Source organism: Sycon ciliatum, chromosome 8, assembly GCF_964019385.1.
Source record: "Sycon ciliatum chromosome 8, ocSycCili1.1, whole genome shotgun sequence".
In the NCBI taxonomy this organism is placed as follows: domain Eukaryota; kingdom Metazoa; phylum Porifera; class Calcarea; order Leucosolenida; family Sycettidae; genus Sycon; species Sycon ciliatum.
Window position 1 is genome coordinate 25673152 of NC_088650.1, and position 18108 is coordinate 25691259.

The following is an 18108-nucleotide window of genomic DNA, read 5'->3' on the forward strand; positions in this document are numbered from 1 at the left end:
CATGTGATCCGTTCATAGGGAGCTAGACGCCAACCTACATAATGCCTGAAGCTAACAAACTGAGCATGATAGCGTGAAAGTTGGCTATTTCTAGGTACTTACACAGACGTGGAGAGCGGATAAATGCCAGATGGAATGTCCTTCAGGCCTCTGCAGTGTGTCTGATACTCAGTCGAGCCGTGTACTTTGCGTGTGGAATCTAGCGCAGGAGGCAACAAACAGCAGCAAGCAGTGTGGCCGACAGCAAAGGCGCAGGGTAGCAATTCAAGTAACTTGCTGTATGAGATGTTCTGCGGTCTCTCAAACATTCTCTTCTAGAGCCCGGAGTGGAGGTAAAGACTCTAAAGAGCACGATGCACATGTGTCTAGTGAATTGTTACCATGGCAGCCCAGGAACAGGACCCGGCACAGCGGGCATGATGAGTGAATGAATAAGACTATGCTTGTACACATCCATAGAGGGTGGTGGCGTTCCTACAGATGTGGAAAACTCGGCCTTCAACCGAGTCTCATGGGAACCGTGATTTTTTCGTACGCACATCAGGCGCTGAACCTGCCACCTTGGTAAAATCAGGCATGGTGGTGGCCTGACCGTGACGAAAAGCACTTCGTAAACTGGTTGTGTATCTCAACACAACTGTATAGCCGATCGTAACGCGGACGTACAACCGATACTTTTTGTACACGCATTCTGGCAATGAGAAATTCCCTTTTCATTGCTATCACTGGGCAGTCTACCTCATTTCTCCCTGCTGCACAGTTGTGTCGACAAGGGACAAACCAGTCTTGCCGAATATATTATTAGTAACAGTCCTAGTACTAGGAATGTACAGTCATGTCAAACAATATTACATATTCACCTGGGTTTCAAACTTTGTCTAGGTCTCAGTCAAAGACACAACGTCACAAGACAGACATTTCACAAGTGACACTCACTGTGACTCAGCCTCAGGAGTAAATCTCAGTAATCCTCAGGCTCAGATGGTGGGTGAAGTGATGCTGCGTCAATGCGTGGGCATGGTTACTTGTTGTTGACTGGTTGTTTGTGTGCCCCGTAAGTGCAGGATTTCCCCGTGCACAGCAAGAGACTTCCCAACAATCATGTGCCATGTGTACCTTGTGTACGCGCACACACAACAATGTTTTACATGTGCCACCCATTGCACACGCACGTGAAATGAACGTCGATAACCAGATAACAAACCCCGTCTTATCTCACCAAGGCAAGGAGAACAAATACACACACCAGTGCAGTACTGCACGTTACGTGCTCGGGAGTACAATCGTCATGTGATTACAAGTGAACAAAATTTTATAAAACACCACCAGAAAGGAGATCCGCCGGATAGGATCCATCTTTCCTTCCATAATAGAGTCCGTGTGGGATTCTTTCCTTACCATAAAAGCATTGACAATGCACCTTCGGACAGTTGCACGCAATGTTACTTGGGTCGACGTTCGCTCCGCAATAGTGTCGAGTAGTTAGGTCGAGCGCCTGTGTCGGACCTGGCACAAGAGCCATGGTCATGAGCAGTAACGCAAACACCAGCCGACCCATGTCGCCCATTCGGAACTGTCCAGGCGATGACGCCGCGCAACACTCGCTAGGCCACCCGCTACAGCAGTGCGTCGTTATCTTCCTCATCGGACCGATGGTTCCCCGCGCACCGAGACACGCTAGCATGCCGCTCCGAGACAGCTCTGCAATCCCAAACAGATACTAGTAGACCACCGTCCGACGCTTACAGCAAGGACATACTAGGTGCAGCACAGGTTGCTGAAAGCGTCTTCACTTCCCGCACTGAATGCCAGCTCTTCCCGGCGACTCTACTCAAGCAAATCTTCAAAACTGCAGACAGAGGCAAAATAGAATGGAACAACTACAGCATCGGCACCTTACAATGACTGACTGTGTCAAGAGCAGGATTCTGGAAGCAGCAACAACAACACATGGTTAGCGAGTTGTGGGAGCAAGAACAGTGGTGCGTCCCGCCGATCCACCTACATTGTGCTCTGAACAAGCACGGGCAAGGGCGAGCTCAGTCGCAGATCACAACGCTGCCGTCACAGGCGAGGAAAGAGTGAACAGGCACTTCCTTCGACACAGGAAAACCATTCTCCGCACAGGACGCTGCGGACGGCACGGGCGCGCGACGGTCATTCATATCAAAAGGCAAGTGCCATGCGCTACATGTATACAGTCATGGTAGCGGTAGTGTAGATATCTACAAGTATGTGGTAGGCATGATGTTAGAATAATCTGTACGAGTCGGAAATGTCACGCGATCCCGATACATAATCACGTACATGTAGTGCCGTGAAATCCAACCCCGAAGGGCCGAACTCGGCGAACGTTCTGTACAGTCTAGTAGTCAGTACTGCAGTAGGTCTACGTACTGAGTAGATCTAGTGCAGAACAGCTCAGTGCAGTCATATCAGGCTTGTTGGTGTGAATCAGCTCGTTCTTCAGGCAGGGCATAGGCTATTACTAGTACTAGTAAGTAGTAGCCTTTACTTAGACCATGTAGACGGTAGAGTCTACACAGACTCAGTCACGTCAGTGACTGACCAGTGGTCGATGCTGATTGGCCGTCGGATGGCAACAAGCACGTGATATGTTTGAAATAATCATCATGATCATTACATGGGCATGGGCCGGATTTTTGGGCGACGACATGGACACAGAGTCAGATAAGACAGACGCTGAGTCGATGATCCACTGTACTGCGCGAGCTGCATGCGCCAGTGCAGTACAGTGCAGGCGCTGACACAGTGACAGCGTTTCCTTCGTCATGACGTTCGTGATGCACGACTCTGGTTGAGAAAGTCTGAAACAGCGGAAAGCTGACGTGACTGGGTCACTGGGCGACTATTATTAGCACATGACTGTACAGTACATGTAGTACTAGTAGTACTTGTCCTAGTCCGAGCTAGCCGAATAAACATCTACCGGTATACCAACCATTCACCATTCACCGAGAGATATTCTACTTCTGCTTCATTGAAACATTTCGGTTCCTGCTGCTTACCTGAACCGTATTTTTGCGCGATGCCAAGTAAAACGATCATACACATGCATGCACCAAGGCTGTAGCTTTCACGACTTGCGACTGGGCTGAAAAGTAGAACAAGAAGGTTCGTAGATCTACGTTTCTCTTCTGAAAATCTGTAGCAAGGATATCTCATGTTTTGCAGATATGGCCCACAAGGTAGCGTCCTCTCGAGCAGTTTCTCCATCCATGATCAGCACCACCAGCAGACCTCGAGATCGTCTAGCTGGACGTGATTTCTGCAGTCGCTCTCAAACTTCTGCTAACGTCCCAGCATCGCTAGAAATTTTGGAGGAGCGTCCCAACGCACTAGTCCGCTTGATTTGTTTTCCGTGGGCTGGTGGAGAGGCGGTGAAAGATTACAGAGCATTGAAACTGTCTCAAGCACTGCCAGACTTTGTAGAGGGTAGGTATGAGGGAAAGAGAAGGGGGAGGGGGTACAGACGGTGCATTTGTGTGTGCACACTTGTGCGTGTGTGTGTGTGTGTGCCACTGCATGGGTGCCACTGCAGGCGCGTGCGTGTATGTGGTGCATCGTGTGTGTGTGAGAGAGCATGCGTGGTGTGAGTATCCGCACACCCAAGCATGCCTGTGTTTATGTGTGTGTATGTTTCTGTCTTTTCCCCATGTTTTCCGGTTCAGTGGTGGGTTTCCGTTGGGCCGGGCGAGGTAGGAGACATGCCGAGCCATCATGGACTGGGTTCGGATGGATTCCCGGTGAGGCGCAGGCATGCATCGCCTTTCTCACGGAGAAGCCCTTTGCTTTCTTTGGTCACAGGTAAGCGGCCGAACACTGAGATTCAGCACCATCAGACCTAGTGGTCACACGAGGTTGCGCGTTCGATTCCCATCGGCGGGCCGTCTGGGATTTCATACCTGACTTCAGTACTTCGGTTGAAAAGGCAAATGTGCCGAGGGACGGGAGCGAAGCACCACCCTCGCTGTGCGGCCAACCTCACTGAAACAACAGACATCTAACCCGTGCTCCTGTGGTCAGAATGAACTACCGTATTTCCCCGAATATAAGTCGCACCTTTTACATAAAAATTCAAGGGTAAAAATGGGGGGGGGGGGTGCGACTTACAATCGAGTGTGACTTACTACTGAAGTCAATATATCAAATCAATATTTCTCAAACCTGAAAATGGCAGTGCGACTTATAATCGGGGAAATACGGTATGTGTTACCTTCACTTGGCCTACCATAGGACCTTGCTTGGCATGGGCTCGTCCTCATAGTCCGCTTTCCTTGCCAAGACAGGGGAAATGGCTGCATGCAGCATGCACTTTCAGAGCAAGGCGTACAGTACATGTTGTCGCTACTCACCTGTTCTGTAAATGTTTCAAGACAGCCTCTTGAATGATTCTCGTTTTGACCTTACCTTGTCTGTTTATTTATTCATCTTCCTCTGTCTCTGAGTCACATTGCTGCGAGCGCGCACGTGGAGATGCTCCAGTTTTCAGCCATGCTATTGTTCTACTGACGTTGATAATTGGAATCATAATTCTCTCCTTCTGTCTAGTCGTGTTCTACTCTGCTTCTCTGTCTCTCTTCTATTCTGTTTCTGCTTCGAACGTGTAGTTGTTTGAGCTGCTCTCATGATAATTTATTTGTATTTTTGAAACCCTTTGTACCCGCGATCATGCGCTTGTACAACTGCGCTGTGCTGTATGACTGAGCTATGACTATGAGTCATGCTCGCACTAGCTATGATGCCTTTTGTGTCACGTGTCCGTGTATGTCGTGGCGCAAGCGCGCTGTGCCTTTGCTGGCCCTTTTTTGCTTCCTTTTGCAGTTTTGGTTTTAGAGTTATGCCGGTTATGGTGGAAGTGTGTTTGCAAGGAGAAATCCAGAACGTCTAGTAATGGTGTGTTGTCCCATTTGCGTTCGGAGAGTGTGCCTGTGCACGTGTATCGGAATTTGAATTCTTGCCTGGAACATTTGGTCCTTCGAGCCTTACTTCGACTCAACCTTGTAGCTTCAGTACAGTCTTCTTTCGTAGTGTCAATTTGTTTGTTTGTGATTGTCAATTTTAGTCCGGCCGCAGTTTCAGTAACTGTCAGTCTAGTAGTAGTGTCACAATGTCTGACCAGGAGCTGCGTCGGAGCAGCAGGACTAACGCTGGAATACCCCCCGATAGGCTGGGAGAGTGGGAGCCCGCCGCTGGCCACGATGCCCCACTGACACCTGTGTCAAACCGAAGTGTTGCAGCCTCAAAGTCTGCTGCGTCGTCCAGCTCTGCAACTCGCCGGCGAATGCTTCGAGCGCAGGCTCAGCTAGAAGCAGCGAAGAAAATTCAGGTGCTCGAGGAACAGGAGCTGGCCCGCAAAAAAACGCTGGTGGATTTGGAACTGAAAGCTGCGCTGGCAGAAATTGCAGACGCCACCAGCAGAGCAGGCAGCTCAGTCCGTAGTGGTCTTCCTGGTGCTGCCGGTAGCAATACCAGTGGGAGTCTGGCACTGCAGCCAGCCCTTGCCACTGCTGTCCACACCAGTAAAGTGGCACGGGTGGAAGAGTGGGTGAGGACCCAAGACGTTTTCTACGTCCCTGATCAGACGCCCAGTGTTGCCACAGCACAGTCCGCTTGTGCCGCTTTGGCGAGTGTCTCGTCCACCCGGGAGCTGTTTGCGCAGCGCAGGACCCAGCCAGGCATTCTGCACCAGCCTGCTTCTCAGTATGTAGCGTCTCCGGCTGTACGCCAGTCAGCGCCAGCTCCTGCGGTACGCCAGTCAGCGCCAGCTCCTGCAGTACGCCAGTCTGCACCAGCTCCGGCTGTAAGCCTGTCAGCGCCAGGTCCAGTAACCCGCTTGAACGCGGAGGCAGCCCCATTTCTGACCGTGCCCATGACGAGCCTCGGTGATTCGCCAGGTGCTAGGGAGCTGCACCTCCAACAACAGCTTGATCGTACGCGGTCCGAGCTGGTAATGACAGAGCAAGCGCTGCACCAGACATTGGGTCAGGTCCCGCAAGCCAGTCCACTAACTGCGCGCGCTCCACCTGCGCCACCTGAACGCCAGCCGGCCAGCACTAACAAGTTCTTGGCTCGCCAGACCATGGGCAGGGACTTGCCCACGTTCTCTGGCCAACCGGAGGAGTGGCCGTTGTTTTTTAATGTGTACCACTCCACCACCACTGCGTGTGAGTTCACGGATGCAGAGAACCTCATCCGATTGCAGAAATGCCTGCGCGGCAAGGCGAAGGAAGCAGTGGTTGGCCTGCTTACCGTCCCCGGCAACGTCGACCAGGTGCTGCGGACTTTGGAGCTCCGGTTTGGACGTGCTGAGCTGGTGATCAGCACGCTCATCCACAAGGCCAAGAGCCTGAGCTCCATCCGAGCCGATGATTTTGACGCCCTCATGGTATTCGCCACTGCCGTGCAAACTTTGGTGTCAACTATGCAGCTGCTCAGGACACCAGGCCACATGTTGAACCCGCAACTTCGGCAGGAGCTAGTGAGCAAGCTACCAGCAAGTCTGCGCCTCCAGTGGGGAGACATTGTCCGTAGTATGCCACCTGATGATGTCAGTATTGCAACGCTATCTTCTTGGCTTCAGCAGGTAGCCCTCTCTGCATCATACGTCCACATCCCTCGACCGTCCGCCACCGACCACAGGCCACCGCCTCGTCGAACGGACCCGTCACTCGCCACAACGACCAGCAGCAGTGGAAGCAACGATCGCTGCGATTTCTGCAACGGTCGCTCCCATGCTACTACCGAGTGCAGAAAGTTCCTGGGCCAGTCAGTACGTAGTCGCTGGAAATGGGTCAAGGAGCAAAGACGTTGTTTTACATGCCTCCGTAAGGGTCATCGTCTGCCAGACTGCCCACGCCCGACGGAGTGTCCTGTTCACGGCTGCAGCAAACGCCACCACAAACTCCTGCACTCTGACGCCTCAGATACCGTAGGCGAAAGAGACGAGACACACCTGTGTGCCGTGACAGAGCAGACGGGTGAAGTAATGCTGCGTGTGGCACCGGTCACCCTGCACGGCCCAGCCGGCGATGTCAGAGTGTGCGCTTTGTTCGATGAGGCTTCGACCGTCACTCTGGTCGACTCATCCCTGGCCGCGGAAGTCGGTGCCACTGGCACGGTGACCCCGCTCACCTTGTCATGGACGGACACGCAGCGGCAGCGGCACCCCAAATCTCTGTGCGTCGACCTAGAGATTTCTGGCGATTCCGGGGAGCTCCATCCCTTGCTCGGAGCAAGGACGGTCACCAACCTGCGCCTGCCATGCTCCGTAACGTCTGTGGATCGTGTGCGGAAGTCCTGGACCCATCTTGCACACGTCCCTGTCAGCAAATTGCACGAGCGGCCCAGGCTCTTGATTGGGCAGGACAACATCAACCTCACCATCAGCCGTGAAGTAGTAGAAGGCCCGCCGAATGCTCCGGTCGCAAGCCGAACATTACTTGGTTGGGTGGTACATGGACACGTCGGCAGCCATCGCAGCAGAGTGGACGAGCATTTCACCTTGGTCCATTCCACCAGCGCTGACGACGAATTGCACGACCTAGTCAAGGACAGCTTCCGTACCGACAACTTCGGCGTTCAAGTCACTACCAGCTCACTTCTCAGTGAGCGGGAGAAGCGTGCTCAGCATATTCAGGTTGCAACCACCCAGCGCAGCTCATGCGGCACTAGGTGGGAGACGGGTCTCCTGTGGAAGGAGGACAATACCACAATGCCTAGCAGCAAAGCAGCTGCCATGACGCGGCTTCTTTCTCTCGAGAGGAAGATGGTGAGACAGCCTGAATTCGCCCGTCAGTACAGTACCAAGCTTGAGCAGTACGTCGCCAAGGGTTACGCCGAGAAGCTGACACCAGAATTAGCTGCACATGAGCCGCCTGCAGCATGGTACCTTCCCCACTTTGGTGTGACGAACCCGAATAAACCCGGAAAGCTGAGATTGGTCTTTGACGCGGCGTCAAAGACAGGTGGGAGGAGCCTTAATGATGCGCTGCTCTCCGGGCCAGACCTGCTCCGTCCACTGCCAACGGTTCTGTTCGGTTTCCGGGAGCGCCGTATTGCATTCGGTGCCGACATTGCGGAAATGTTCCACCAGGTTCAGATCCGTGAAGCCGACCGAGACAGCCAACGGTTCCTGTGGCGGACCGATCAGAGTCAACCACCTGATGTCTTCAGGATGAAGTCAATGACATTTGGCGCGACGTCGTCCCCTTCGTCGGCAATGTTCGTTAAGAACCACAATGCTCACAGCCACCCGCAGACGTCGCCTCGGCTGCAGACTGCCATAGTCAAGCGTCACTACATGGACGACTACTTTGACTCAACAGACACCGTTGAAGAAGCCACCTCACTGTCTGCTGACGTCATCCGCATCCACAAGGACGGAGGCTTCGTCATCCGTCATTGGATCAGCAACTCGCCAGCCGTTCTGGCATCTGTACCAGAAGCGCTAAGAGCCAACACAACAACCGTTGACCTTGATGTTGAGCATGCCCATGCTGTTGAGCGAACGCTTGGCCTCCGCTGGGACACAGCGACAGACACGCTACGAGTCCAGCCAGCCGCAGCAAAGATCAGCCGCCCTGGAAAGTCCATGACCAAGCGGCAAGCTCTCAGCACAGTGATGGCGGTGTTTGATCCGCTCGGACTACTTGCCTGCTTCACCATCCGAGCCCGAGTACTACTACAGGACATCTGGCGCTCTGGTATTGGCTGGGACGATGAGCTGCCCACTTCTATCAAGGGCAGGTGGGATGAATGGTGCCAAGACTTGCAATCGCTTTGCAAAGTCAACATCCCACGCTGCTACTCACTAGCTGTTGCCGACGCTACCAGTATTGAGCTGCACACGTTCTGCGACGCGAGTGAGAAAGCTTTCGGTGCTGCCTCATACTGGCGTTTTCAGTTGAGCAATGGGTCCGTCGCAACATCGTTAGTGATGGCGAAGACCAGAGTAGCGCCACTCAAGCCACTGTCCATCCCTAGACTCGAGCTGCAAGCTGCCGTTCTGGGCGCACGCCTATCGTCAGCTGTTCTGCAGCATCACAGCTTCGACTGCTGCAAGTCCGTTCTGTGGTCCGATTCTCAGACCGCCCTGAGCTGGATACGAGCTGATGCCAGGTGCTACAAGCCGTTTGTGGCACACCGCGTCGGCGAGATCAAGGAGCTCACCAACGAGTCCAACTGGCGCTGGGTACCCACTGCTGACAACGTAGCCGATGACCTCTCCCGCGGCGTACCTGTTATGGAAATCGTCGAATCGACACGTTGGCTGCAAGGGCCCGACTTTCTGCACAACCAACCAGCTAGTTGGCCATCCGCCGCTCCTGAAGTGGAGCCAGAGGACACGGACCCCGAGCTGAAGCGAGAGTTCTGCGGGGCCACTGTCGCCACGACGTCCCTGCAGGAAGCGCTCCCCAATATCGCCAGGTTTTCGTCATGGATGCGTCTGGTTCGCACCACAGCCTGGGTGACCCGCTTCGTTGAGCGCCTGAAGGCTAGAGTTGCCAAGAAAGCCGTGAATCCCAGTAGCGAACTGTTGCCATCAGAGTTCCGACACGCCCAGCAGCTCTGGTGGGAGAACGTGCAGCAACAGTCGTTCCCTGACGAACTCGCCGCGCTGCAGCAGGGCAAGCCAGTCACCCGCAGCAGCCGCCTGGCATCGCTGACGCTGACCCTATTGGACAGCACCATAGTGGTTCACGGGAGAACAGACAACACGCCTCACTTGCCTGAGTCTACAAAGCATCCAGTGTTACTCGACCCTGACCATCGCTACACCCGATTACTCATCCTGCAGCACCACGTCTGGGCAGGTCATCAAGGGCAGGAACAAGTTCGGAACGATTTACGCCAGCAGTACTGGATTCCCAGATCTCGAGCCGCTGTTCGCCGTGCCTGGAACTCCTGTTTGAGGTGCCGTCACCTCGCAGCCACACCGCAGCCACCGGTAATGGCGCCGCTACCGGAGTGCAGAACCGCAGCGTATGAGCGCCCGTTCTCCCACACGGGAGTTGACTACTTCGGTCCAATTGAGGTGACTGTCGGGCGTCGACGCGAGAAACGATATGGCGTTCTATTCACGTGTTTGACCGTTCGAGCCGTGCACCTGGAAATAGCCTCCAGCCTGACAACCGACTCGTGTATCATGGCTATCCGCCGCATGATCGCTCGGCGCGGATACCCTGCTGTACTGTATTCGGACAATGGCACGAATTTCAAAGGAGCTGAACGGGAGCTCGCAGAGGCGATTGCAGCGCTAGATGTCGGTGACCTCATGCGTGAGCTGACGCCCAGAAACATCAAGTGGGTCTTCAACCCTCCTGCCGCGCCCCACATGGGTGGCGCTTGGGAGCGCTTAGTGCGCTCAGTAAAGATCGCCCTGAAAGCGACTCTCAAGGAACGGACGCCACGTGACGAGGTGCTGACCACCGTCATGGCGGAGGCAGAGTGCATCGTAAATGGCCGGCCACTGACGCACGTTTCTATCGACCATGCTGATGCTGAGAGTCTGACACCGAATCACTTTCTGCTCGGCGGCAACCACCGAGCTGTTGCGCCAGGGAAGTTTGATGAGAAGTGCCTGAGGAAGCAGTGGCGGATTTCCCAGGCCATGATCGATATGTTCTGGCAGCGCTGGGTCCGAGAGTATCTCCCCACGCTAACGCGCCGGACCAAGTGGTTCAAGGCGGCAGAACCAATCAAGGTTAACGACGTTGTCGTCATTGCTGATCCACAGTTGGCCCGAAGCTGCTGGCCGAAGGGCATCGTGGAGAATGTGTACCCCGGAAAGGATGGCAAGATCCGCATTGTGGACGTCCGCACAGCGATGGGAACGTTCCGTCGCCCGGTGTCGCGCATCTGCGTGCTTGATGTCCGTGCATGAGTCATGTGTTGGCTAACTGCATCCGTTAGCAGGTGGGAGAATGTTGTCGCTACTCACCTGTTCTGTAAATGTTTCAAGACAGCCTCTTGAATGATTCTCGTTTTGACCTTACCTTGTCTGTTTATTTATTCATCTTCCTCTGTCTCTGAGTCACATTGCTGCGAGCGCGCACGTGGAGATGCTCCAGTTTTCAGCCATGCTATTGTTCTACTGACGTTGATAATTGGAATCATAATTCTCTCCTTCTGTCTAGTCGTGTTCTACTCTGCTTCTCTGTCTCTCTTCTATTCTGTTTCTGCTTCGAACGTGTAGTTGTTTGAGCTGCTCTCATGATAATTTATTTGTATTTTTGAAACCCTTTGTACCCGCGATCATGCGCTTGTACAACTGCGCTGTGCTGTATGACTGAGCTATGACTATGAGTCATGCTCGCACTAGCTATGATGCCTTTTGTGTCACGTGTCCGTGTATGTCGTGGCGCAAGCGCGCTGTGCCTTTGCTGGCCCTTTTTTGCTTCCTTTTGCAGTTTTGGTTTTAGAGTTATGCCGGTTATGGTGGAAGTGTGTTTGCAAGGAGAAATCCAGAACGTCTAGTAATGGTGTGTTGTCCCATTTGCGTTCGGAGAGTGTGCCTGTGCACGTGTATCGGAATTTGAATTCTTGCCTGGAACAGTACATGTTACGTGGTCCACGGCTGTTGGCTCTCTCACTCCCTCGCTTTTCCAGAATATCTGTGAAAAACAGTGTGACTACCGTGACAGGACCTCTCGGTCCGGTTTGCCTTGAACTCTACAATCCGGCATACAATTCATTTGAACGACAAAGATTTTTTTAATAACTGCTACTAAAAGTATATATTTCCAATTAAAGATTTCCATCATATACGCGAGATATTAGTTAGAACATTACAGGGGCGTAGGAGGGTTTTTGGAAGTGGTACGACCGAAGGTCGGCGCGGCCAAAGGCCCTGTTGGAGGGGGGTCCGGGGGACCTCCCCGCGGGAAAATTTTGTAAAAAAGACACAAAATCCTGCGTTCTGGGAACTTCTGGCACACTTCTGGCGCAGTGTGCAGTCGAGTCGAGTACAGTACTCAGTACGACTGCAGATGCATGGCAGATCTACGAGTACGAGTCTAGAAAAAGGTCAAAGTCTGATGCGCTTATATGCATTGATGGATCCTGATTTTTTTTATTACGGTTTTGCACGTTCCGGACGGACCACGCTTTTCTAAAAGTGATACGGCCATGGTCGTACCAGTCGTAGCGGGTGCTACGCCCCTGCATTATAAATCCATGATGTCCGACCTTCAAAGTCTGTGAGCTGCAAAGGTGCTCCTGGCTGATGATGAAGGTGTTCCAGACTTGTATAGCATGTGACCTCGCGTGCCCGCACACACACACACACACACACACACACCATTGGACCATTGGACGCCCATCGCCGGAGGCGATGATAGCGATGCTACAGCAGAAGCCATAGCAGCTTGTGCTGGGATTGCACCATTCAACAGCTTGCAATGCTGAAGAATTGACCGCCACTATTCAGCCTGGTCTACACCACGCAGCTATGAAGTGGCTTTTTCTGGCCAGTGAATCCCCACTTTTTGGTCTTTTTCATTTTTTCATTTTTTCCTTCATTTTTTCACGCACACACATCACACCACATACTCCTGCGCGGCATACACTGGCTGTTGGTAACCACCCAGGAGAATGAAAGAAAAGTCAGGAGGAGTCTGAGAAAGAGAAGAAAGACGTGTGTGACCATAATCGTCGGGAATCGAACCCGCAACCTATCGATTGGAAATCGCTGCACATACCACTGCACCATATGGGACACATTCTGGGGGTTATGTTCTCATGCTCTTGCTAAAACATGCTGGTTAACAGTTTTTTATAAGTTTAAAAACAAGTTTCTAGTTCTGCTTGTCCAATGTTTATCCTGCTGTGCATTCAGCATGGGATCCAGTGCTGCATATGAGTGGGCAAGATGGCTGACGCTCAACACAAGCCTGCGGCCAATTCATCTCTTTGTTTCTGGAACTGTCCCGCCGCAGGTCAGTTAGGAACCAGGCCAGGCAAAATAGTATGTACATAAACTAGGCACTTGTTTGTTTGCTGACTTTTATTTTACTTCACCAATTGCACAGGCATAATTGCCTTCTCACCGTCCCATAGGTCCGGTTCTCACAGAAAGACGAAGGATTTCTATCGTCCCTATGGCTAGACTAACCCCTGGGGTGCAGGTGCTGCCAATTTGGTGTCTCCCACTTCCACATTACCTGTAGGTACAGTGTTCTCATATACCCTACCCGGCAAACAAGTCAATACAGTAAAACCTGTCAAGGCGACCACCACCTGTCCTAGAAGACCACATGTCCTAGAAGACCACCTGTCCTAGAAGACCACCTGTCCTAGAAGACCACCTGTCCTAGAAGACCACTGAAACCAGGACCAAAGGATGCTATTTCCAGTCAAATGACCCTGGATACGGAGACCACCTGGTAACAGAGACCACATTTTGAAGGTCCCTTTAAAGCAGTCGCCTTAGACAGGTTTTACTATACTCCTCTTTACCATGTATTTATTTAAAAAAAAAAAAAGAATATTGATTGTCTGGACATCGACTATACGATCACCGACTATCTTGAGAGGATGATCAATTTTCCGGAATGTCCGGCAACCCTTGAAAAAAGTGCCAGCAGCGTACAATCGCATACATGTACCTGGGTCATGCAGACATTTTTTGTTCAAACACGTTCGAAAGGCTGCTGCCCAGATGGGCCTGTATCATCAATACTCTACTGTGACTGTCCTACCGTGAAAGTATGAATACCCGACCCATTGCGCATTGCCAAAAGGTCTGCTTCGGTGACGTCCCGGTGAGTGATGCCTATGCACAGGTGATAATTCCGCTCATGGTCATGTGACTGGCATTGATACTCACTGGTCCCCTCGTTCTTGTAGTCAGACAGGTGTGAGATTGATCCCCTTTACTGCTCTGTAAGTTAGGGCGTGTTCAGACTACCGATAAAAACTGACGAAATGGGAAAGTTTCGAAGGGGATTTGATCACGTGACGTTACAGGCACTTTGCAGGCTGAAGGGTTTAGGCTGCAACCACACTAGGTACAAAATCACGTACAAACGGCATTACAGTAGAAATCGTCATGCCGACGCGTGCGAAATGCAAAATGCGCTTTGTAGGTTTTCAGCAACTGGCGCACCCCTGTAGAAAGCCACGTTTGTCGTTTTCGTCGTTTTCGCGCTCCTTCTCCTGTGTACAACTTTGCTTTTGTACCGGGTCATCGTACATAGTAGTAGTAGTAGTAGTAGAATTTATTATTTTGATAGGGAACATAGCATCAGCACCAGCAGGGTTTTTGAATTTCCCGGTCTTTTCCAGCGCATGGCACACGCTTTGGTACGACAACGTCACGTGCTGGTCGCGTGAAAACGTCATCTATGCAGACCGAAAAGTGTAGTGTGGTTGCGTACCGACTTGCACTGAGATATGCATGAAAATTTGTACTGTGATTTTTACGTAGTGTGGTTGCGGCCTTAGGTTAGGCTCGTTCAGGCTACCGAGAACCCCGTCAAACTTTGAATGGCGATAAACCGTGAAGGACATTCACACTACCGGTAAACCAACGTTACTTGTGCAGCTCTCAGCGCGGCACTGAGAAGGGATTTTCCCCTGCTTCCAGCCTGAGCACCTTTTTTTACTGCCAGAATGCAGCGGCCGCGACAGTAAAACTTTTCCGCCGCTAACGCGCCAGTAACGTCACGTGATCAGATCGCCTTGGAAACTCTCCCCTTCTGTCACTTTTATTGGTAGTGTGAACCGCTGTGGCTGATGTGGTGGAAACAGCATTCAGCAGTAAAAAATGGTGTTCAGAATTTGAGTAGGGGAGAATCCCTCGCGCTGCCGTGGTGAGAGCTGCAGAAGTAACGTTAGTTTACCGGTAGTAGATCTACGAGTGCCGTTTACGGTTTACCACCATTCATAGTTTGAAGGGGATTCTCGGTAGTCTGAACACACCCTTAGCACGTGCTGTGTCCGATACAGTGTGTTGTTTTCTTTGCCTGTGCCATCAGCTGCACGTCGAACTGTTGAAGATGGGAGTTGGAGGCCTGAGTCGGGATGAGCAGTGCAAGAAAATCCACTTTCTCAGTGGCACGCCCATTGCAGTTCTCAAGGCTAACAACTACCAAGCACTAAAAGCGATATTGCCTGTTCTGTCTGCAGACCTGGATCTCGCTGATACGTACAAGTGAGTGAGGGACTGGATGCTATGCGATTGAAACCATCATAGTTTTACATGTATTTAAAGTTACTTTGTATTGAGTGGCAACCCAGTGCCCCCCCCCCCCCCCTCCCCTATCTCGAGTCCGCAACTCTGACGCATTCCTTGATGGGCAAAATTCGTGGAATAATGTTACATGGCAGGCATGGCATGGCATTGAAGCTATGTGTGAAACTCTCAGATGGCACTTGCGACTTACTAGTACTTCGAATAATACTGGAAATTCAAATAATGCATATAAGAGCTGTATTTTCCAGATATAATTTAGTCTAGGGATTCTACACAACAGAATAACAAGGACAATCAAGGCTTGTTTGCTGCTACTTTAAGTTTCATGCTCACGCAATCATCAGGCAACTCTATTAATTCCAGATGGAATCACTGGAGTTGCGCATTCTAAGGATTGGGGGTGGTGGTGGTGGTGGGGGTACTCTCCTGAAGTTGAAGGTTAACAAGGTAAGATAGTGGTAGTAAGGCTCCAGCACAGTGCTCAGTCGACTATGAAGGCCCGGGCAGTACCGCAGACACTGCATACTGTTCGGTGCTTACCATGCACACCATCATCATGACCATCTATCTTTTCAATCTGCTGTCTCTTTCTCTCTCCCTCGAATGTTTGATCTACAGAGATGAACTCCGGAGCAGAAGCGATTGTTTCCCCACCCTGACATGCAACATCACAGCATCCGTTGGAGACAGTGACCACCTGAACCATGGTAACATGGAACGTAAGTTTCACTACCTGACCGGCGTGCATGCTAAAGAGTAGTAAAATTACAATGGAGCAGGACAAGGCCTTTGGGGATCGTCCCTGATTGATTGGTCATTTCCTAGAAGACAGGACCGACCTCGCTCTAGAAAATAATAGCGTTCGTGGTCTGTGCAGTGTAGCCAAGGAAGAACAATTGATCCCCCCCCCCTCGGCCCGAATTGTGTGTTTGTAAGCATGTTCCCATGTGTAGTGGATGGTTAGAGTGCTACACCAAGCGCATGCATTGTACTTGAAACAGGATAACAGCTAGTCGCAATCACATCTCCAATTCGAGGTGGAAACTGGTAGATCTACTGTTCCTGCTGATGGAACCCAGGCCATGGCAAGTTTGGCTGCTTCTCTTGCTTCAGACTGGGTAGAAGGGGATTGTACGATTCTTGTCGATTCTCGTTTACCAGCATGCTTCTTTTCTGAAGCCTTTCTTGATATCGCTTACAAGTTGTTACGTTGGGTGACCAAGACCAAGTGACGTGTTTCCTGTAGCATAAGCCACACTGGAGTATAAGCTGCACCCATATAATAACTATGTTTGTCATGAAATACAGACATCTACCCTGTATTTCACGGTTCATTTGACCATGGTAGTATAAAGCCGATGCACTGACTTCTTGGCGGTGAATTACTGGTGTTCAAAGTGCGGCTTATACTCCGGAAAACACGGTAGGTACCCGGCTGCTGCCCCTAAGTATTCTGTTGGGGCACTGATGCGATCTTTGGAGGAGCTGGAACAAGGTGTCTCTGGGTTTGCACATCCAACGAAGGATTAACGCGGAATGACTCCTGTTCAGGACATGGCATCGATGACGAATGTAGGCTTTGTGCACTAATTTGTGTCGTATTCTTCTTACGTTCCCCTGCTCTGCAGGTTGGAGGGAGGTGACAGCCGGATCGACAGTCTTCCAGACATTTCCCGGTAGACATTTCTACTTCAGGGAGCGGAAGGAGACATTCGGAGATCTCACCGCAGCTGTGGCGCGCACATTGGCACGCGAAACAACTCCAGCCAGTAAACTATAATCGTCATTCAGGCCACAGCATGAGGCATGCGAGCTGAACATGACGAAGCCAATCCGTCAAGCTGGTGATGCTGTTCTGGGTACCATGAGCCCTATCCTCGGAAACAAGTGTGCCTTTGGAAGACCTGGAAAGCGTGCACAAAAGTTCCAAAAGATCAAGTGGCAGATGGAGACGTTTGCAAACGGCTATTTCATCATATTTGCAGGCAATCTTCCACACAGCCAGCATGACATGATGGTCGGCGAAGGTGGCGGTGATCATTTCTTGTTGACTATCCTGCTCTGAAGAAGAAAAGGAACGAAGCATTCACCAGAGTCACCCGTACCCTCCTTTCTGCTCGACCATTCTACTTTCTCCATACAGATACATAACACTTGTATATTTATGACACCCGCCGTCGTGATATATAATAGACATGTTTATATGCCGTTACAAGTGTTGATCTCCATGTATAAGAACATGCTGTCCTCTGATCTATATACGGCCAAGTAAAACTATTGATTCACCCCGAATTTTTGCCCTCCCGGCCAAATTATTTTACTTTTTAGACCCGGTAAATGTACTGTATGTACTGCGAACTACGGCCTCTAACCAGCGTCATGTTGCTCGTGACAACGTAACACATAACTCCGGACAGCTAGCTGGTTCGACCTTGAACAAAATATGTTGGTTTCGGGAAAATCAGCACACACAAAAAAACATCCGGCCAAACCCCAAGGACATGCTCACGTATGTATCAAGTACTAGGCCGGTTTAGTTCCCACGTAACGGAAACGCGTACGTGGGTGATACAGTCAGACCTCGCTTAACCACACACATCTGTTTTCCATAAAATATCCGGATAGGCGAGGGAACCGGATAACTGAACACACATACTGGATATGCATGTGGCATGTCAAAAGCAGTGGCATCGTACATACATGTAGACGGGTCCTATGCAGTATAACTAGCGTACACAAGATGTAAAACAAGCGAGAATAATTGACACGTACATGCAACTGAGTGCTATCCGCGTGCACCCAGCAGGTCAAGGACCTCATTTGCTTGTACAACTCCCTGATTCCTGCTTCTGCAAGCCACGTGCAACCGGATACGACAAAGCTTTTTCTAC

The 18108-nt window shown here is 51.3% G+C and overlaps 2 protein-coding genes across 2 annotated transcripts in view; one reads left to right on the forward strand and one right to left on the reverse strand.

Annotated features, from left to right (window-relative positions):
- LOC135822492 (leucine-rich repeat-containing G-protein coupled receptor 5-like) overlaps window positions 1–2147 on the reverse strand; it is a gene marked incomplete in the record, with an annotated part of 43767 nt that extends 41620 nt beyond the window's left edge. Inside the window, 2 exon segments of the mRNA XM_065335267.1 lie at window positions 103–199; window positions 1399–2147. Coding sequence (XP_065191339.1) covers window positions 103–199; window positions 1399–1684 — 383 coding nt within the window.
- An 829-nt stretch (window positions 2148–2976) lies between these two features.
- LOC135822495 (S-acyl fatty acid synthase thioesterase, medium chain-like) lies at window positions 2977–17575 on the forward strand. The gene is made up of 6 exons (XM_065335275.1): window positions 2977–3456; window positions 3693–3828; window positions 12860–12959; window positions 15000–15175; window positions 15836–15936; window positions 16846–17575. Exons 1-6 carry the CDS (start codon window positions 3198–3200, stop codon window positions 16995–16997), a joined length of 924 nt encoding a protein of 307 aa, XP_065191347.1. The 5' UTR covers window positions 2977–3197; the 3' UTR covers window positions 16998–17575.
- Window positions 17576–18108: the final 533 nt, after the last annotated feature.

What these genes read in the sequence shown, in the direction of transcription:
- LOC135822495 (XM_065335275.1), top strand. Translation starts at nt 3,198, where the DNA reads ATGGCCCACAAGGTAGCGTCCTCTCGAGCAGTTTCTCCATCCATGATC. An exon ending in CTGGAACTGTCCCGCCGCAG is followed by an intron (nt 12,960 to 14,999) that starts GTCAGTTAGGAA and finishes CTGTGCCATCAG; the next exon opens with CTGCACGTCGAACTGTTGAA. An exon ending in GATCTCGCTGATACGTACAA is followed by an intron (nt 15,176 to 15,835) that starts GTGAGTGAGGGA and finishes TTTGATCTACAG; the next exon opens with AGATGAACTCCGGAGCAGAA.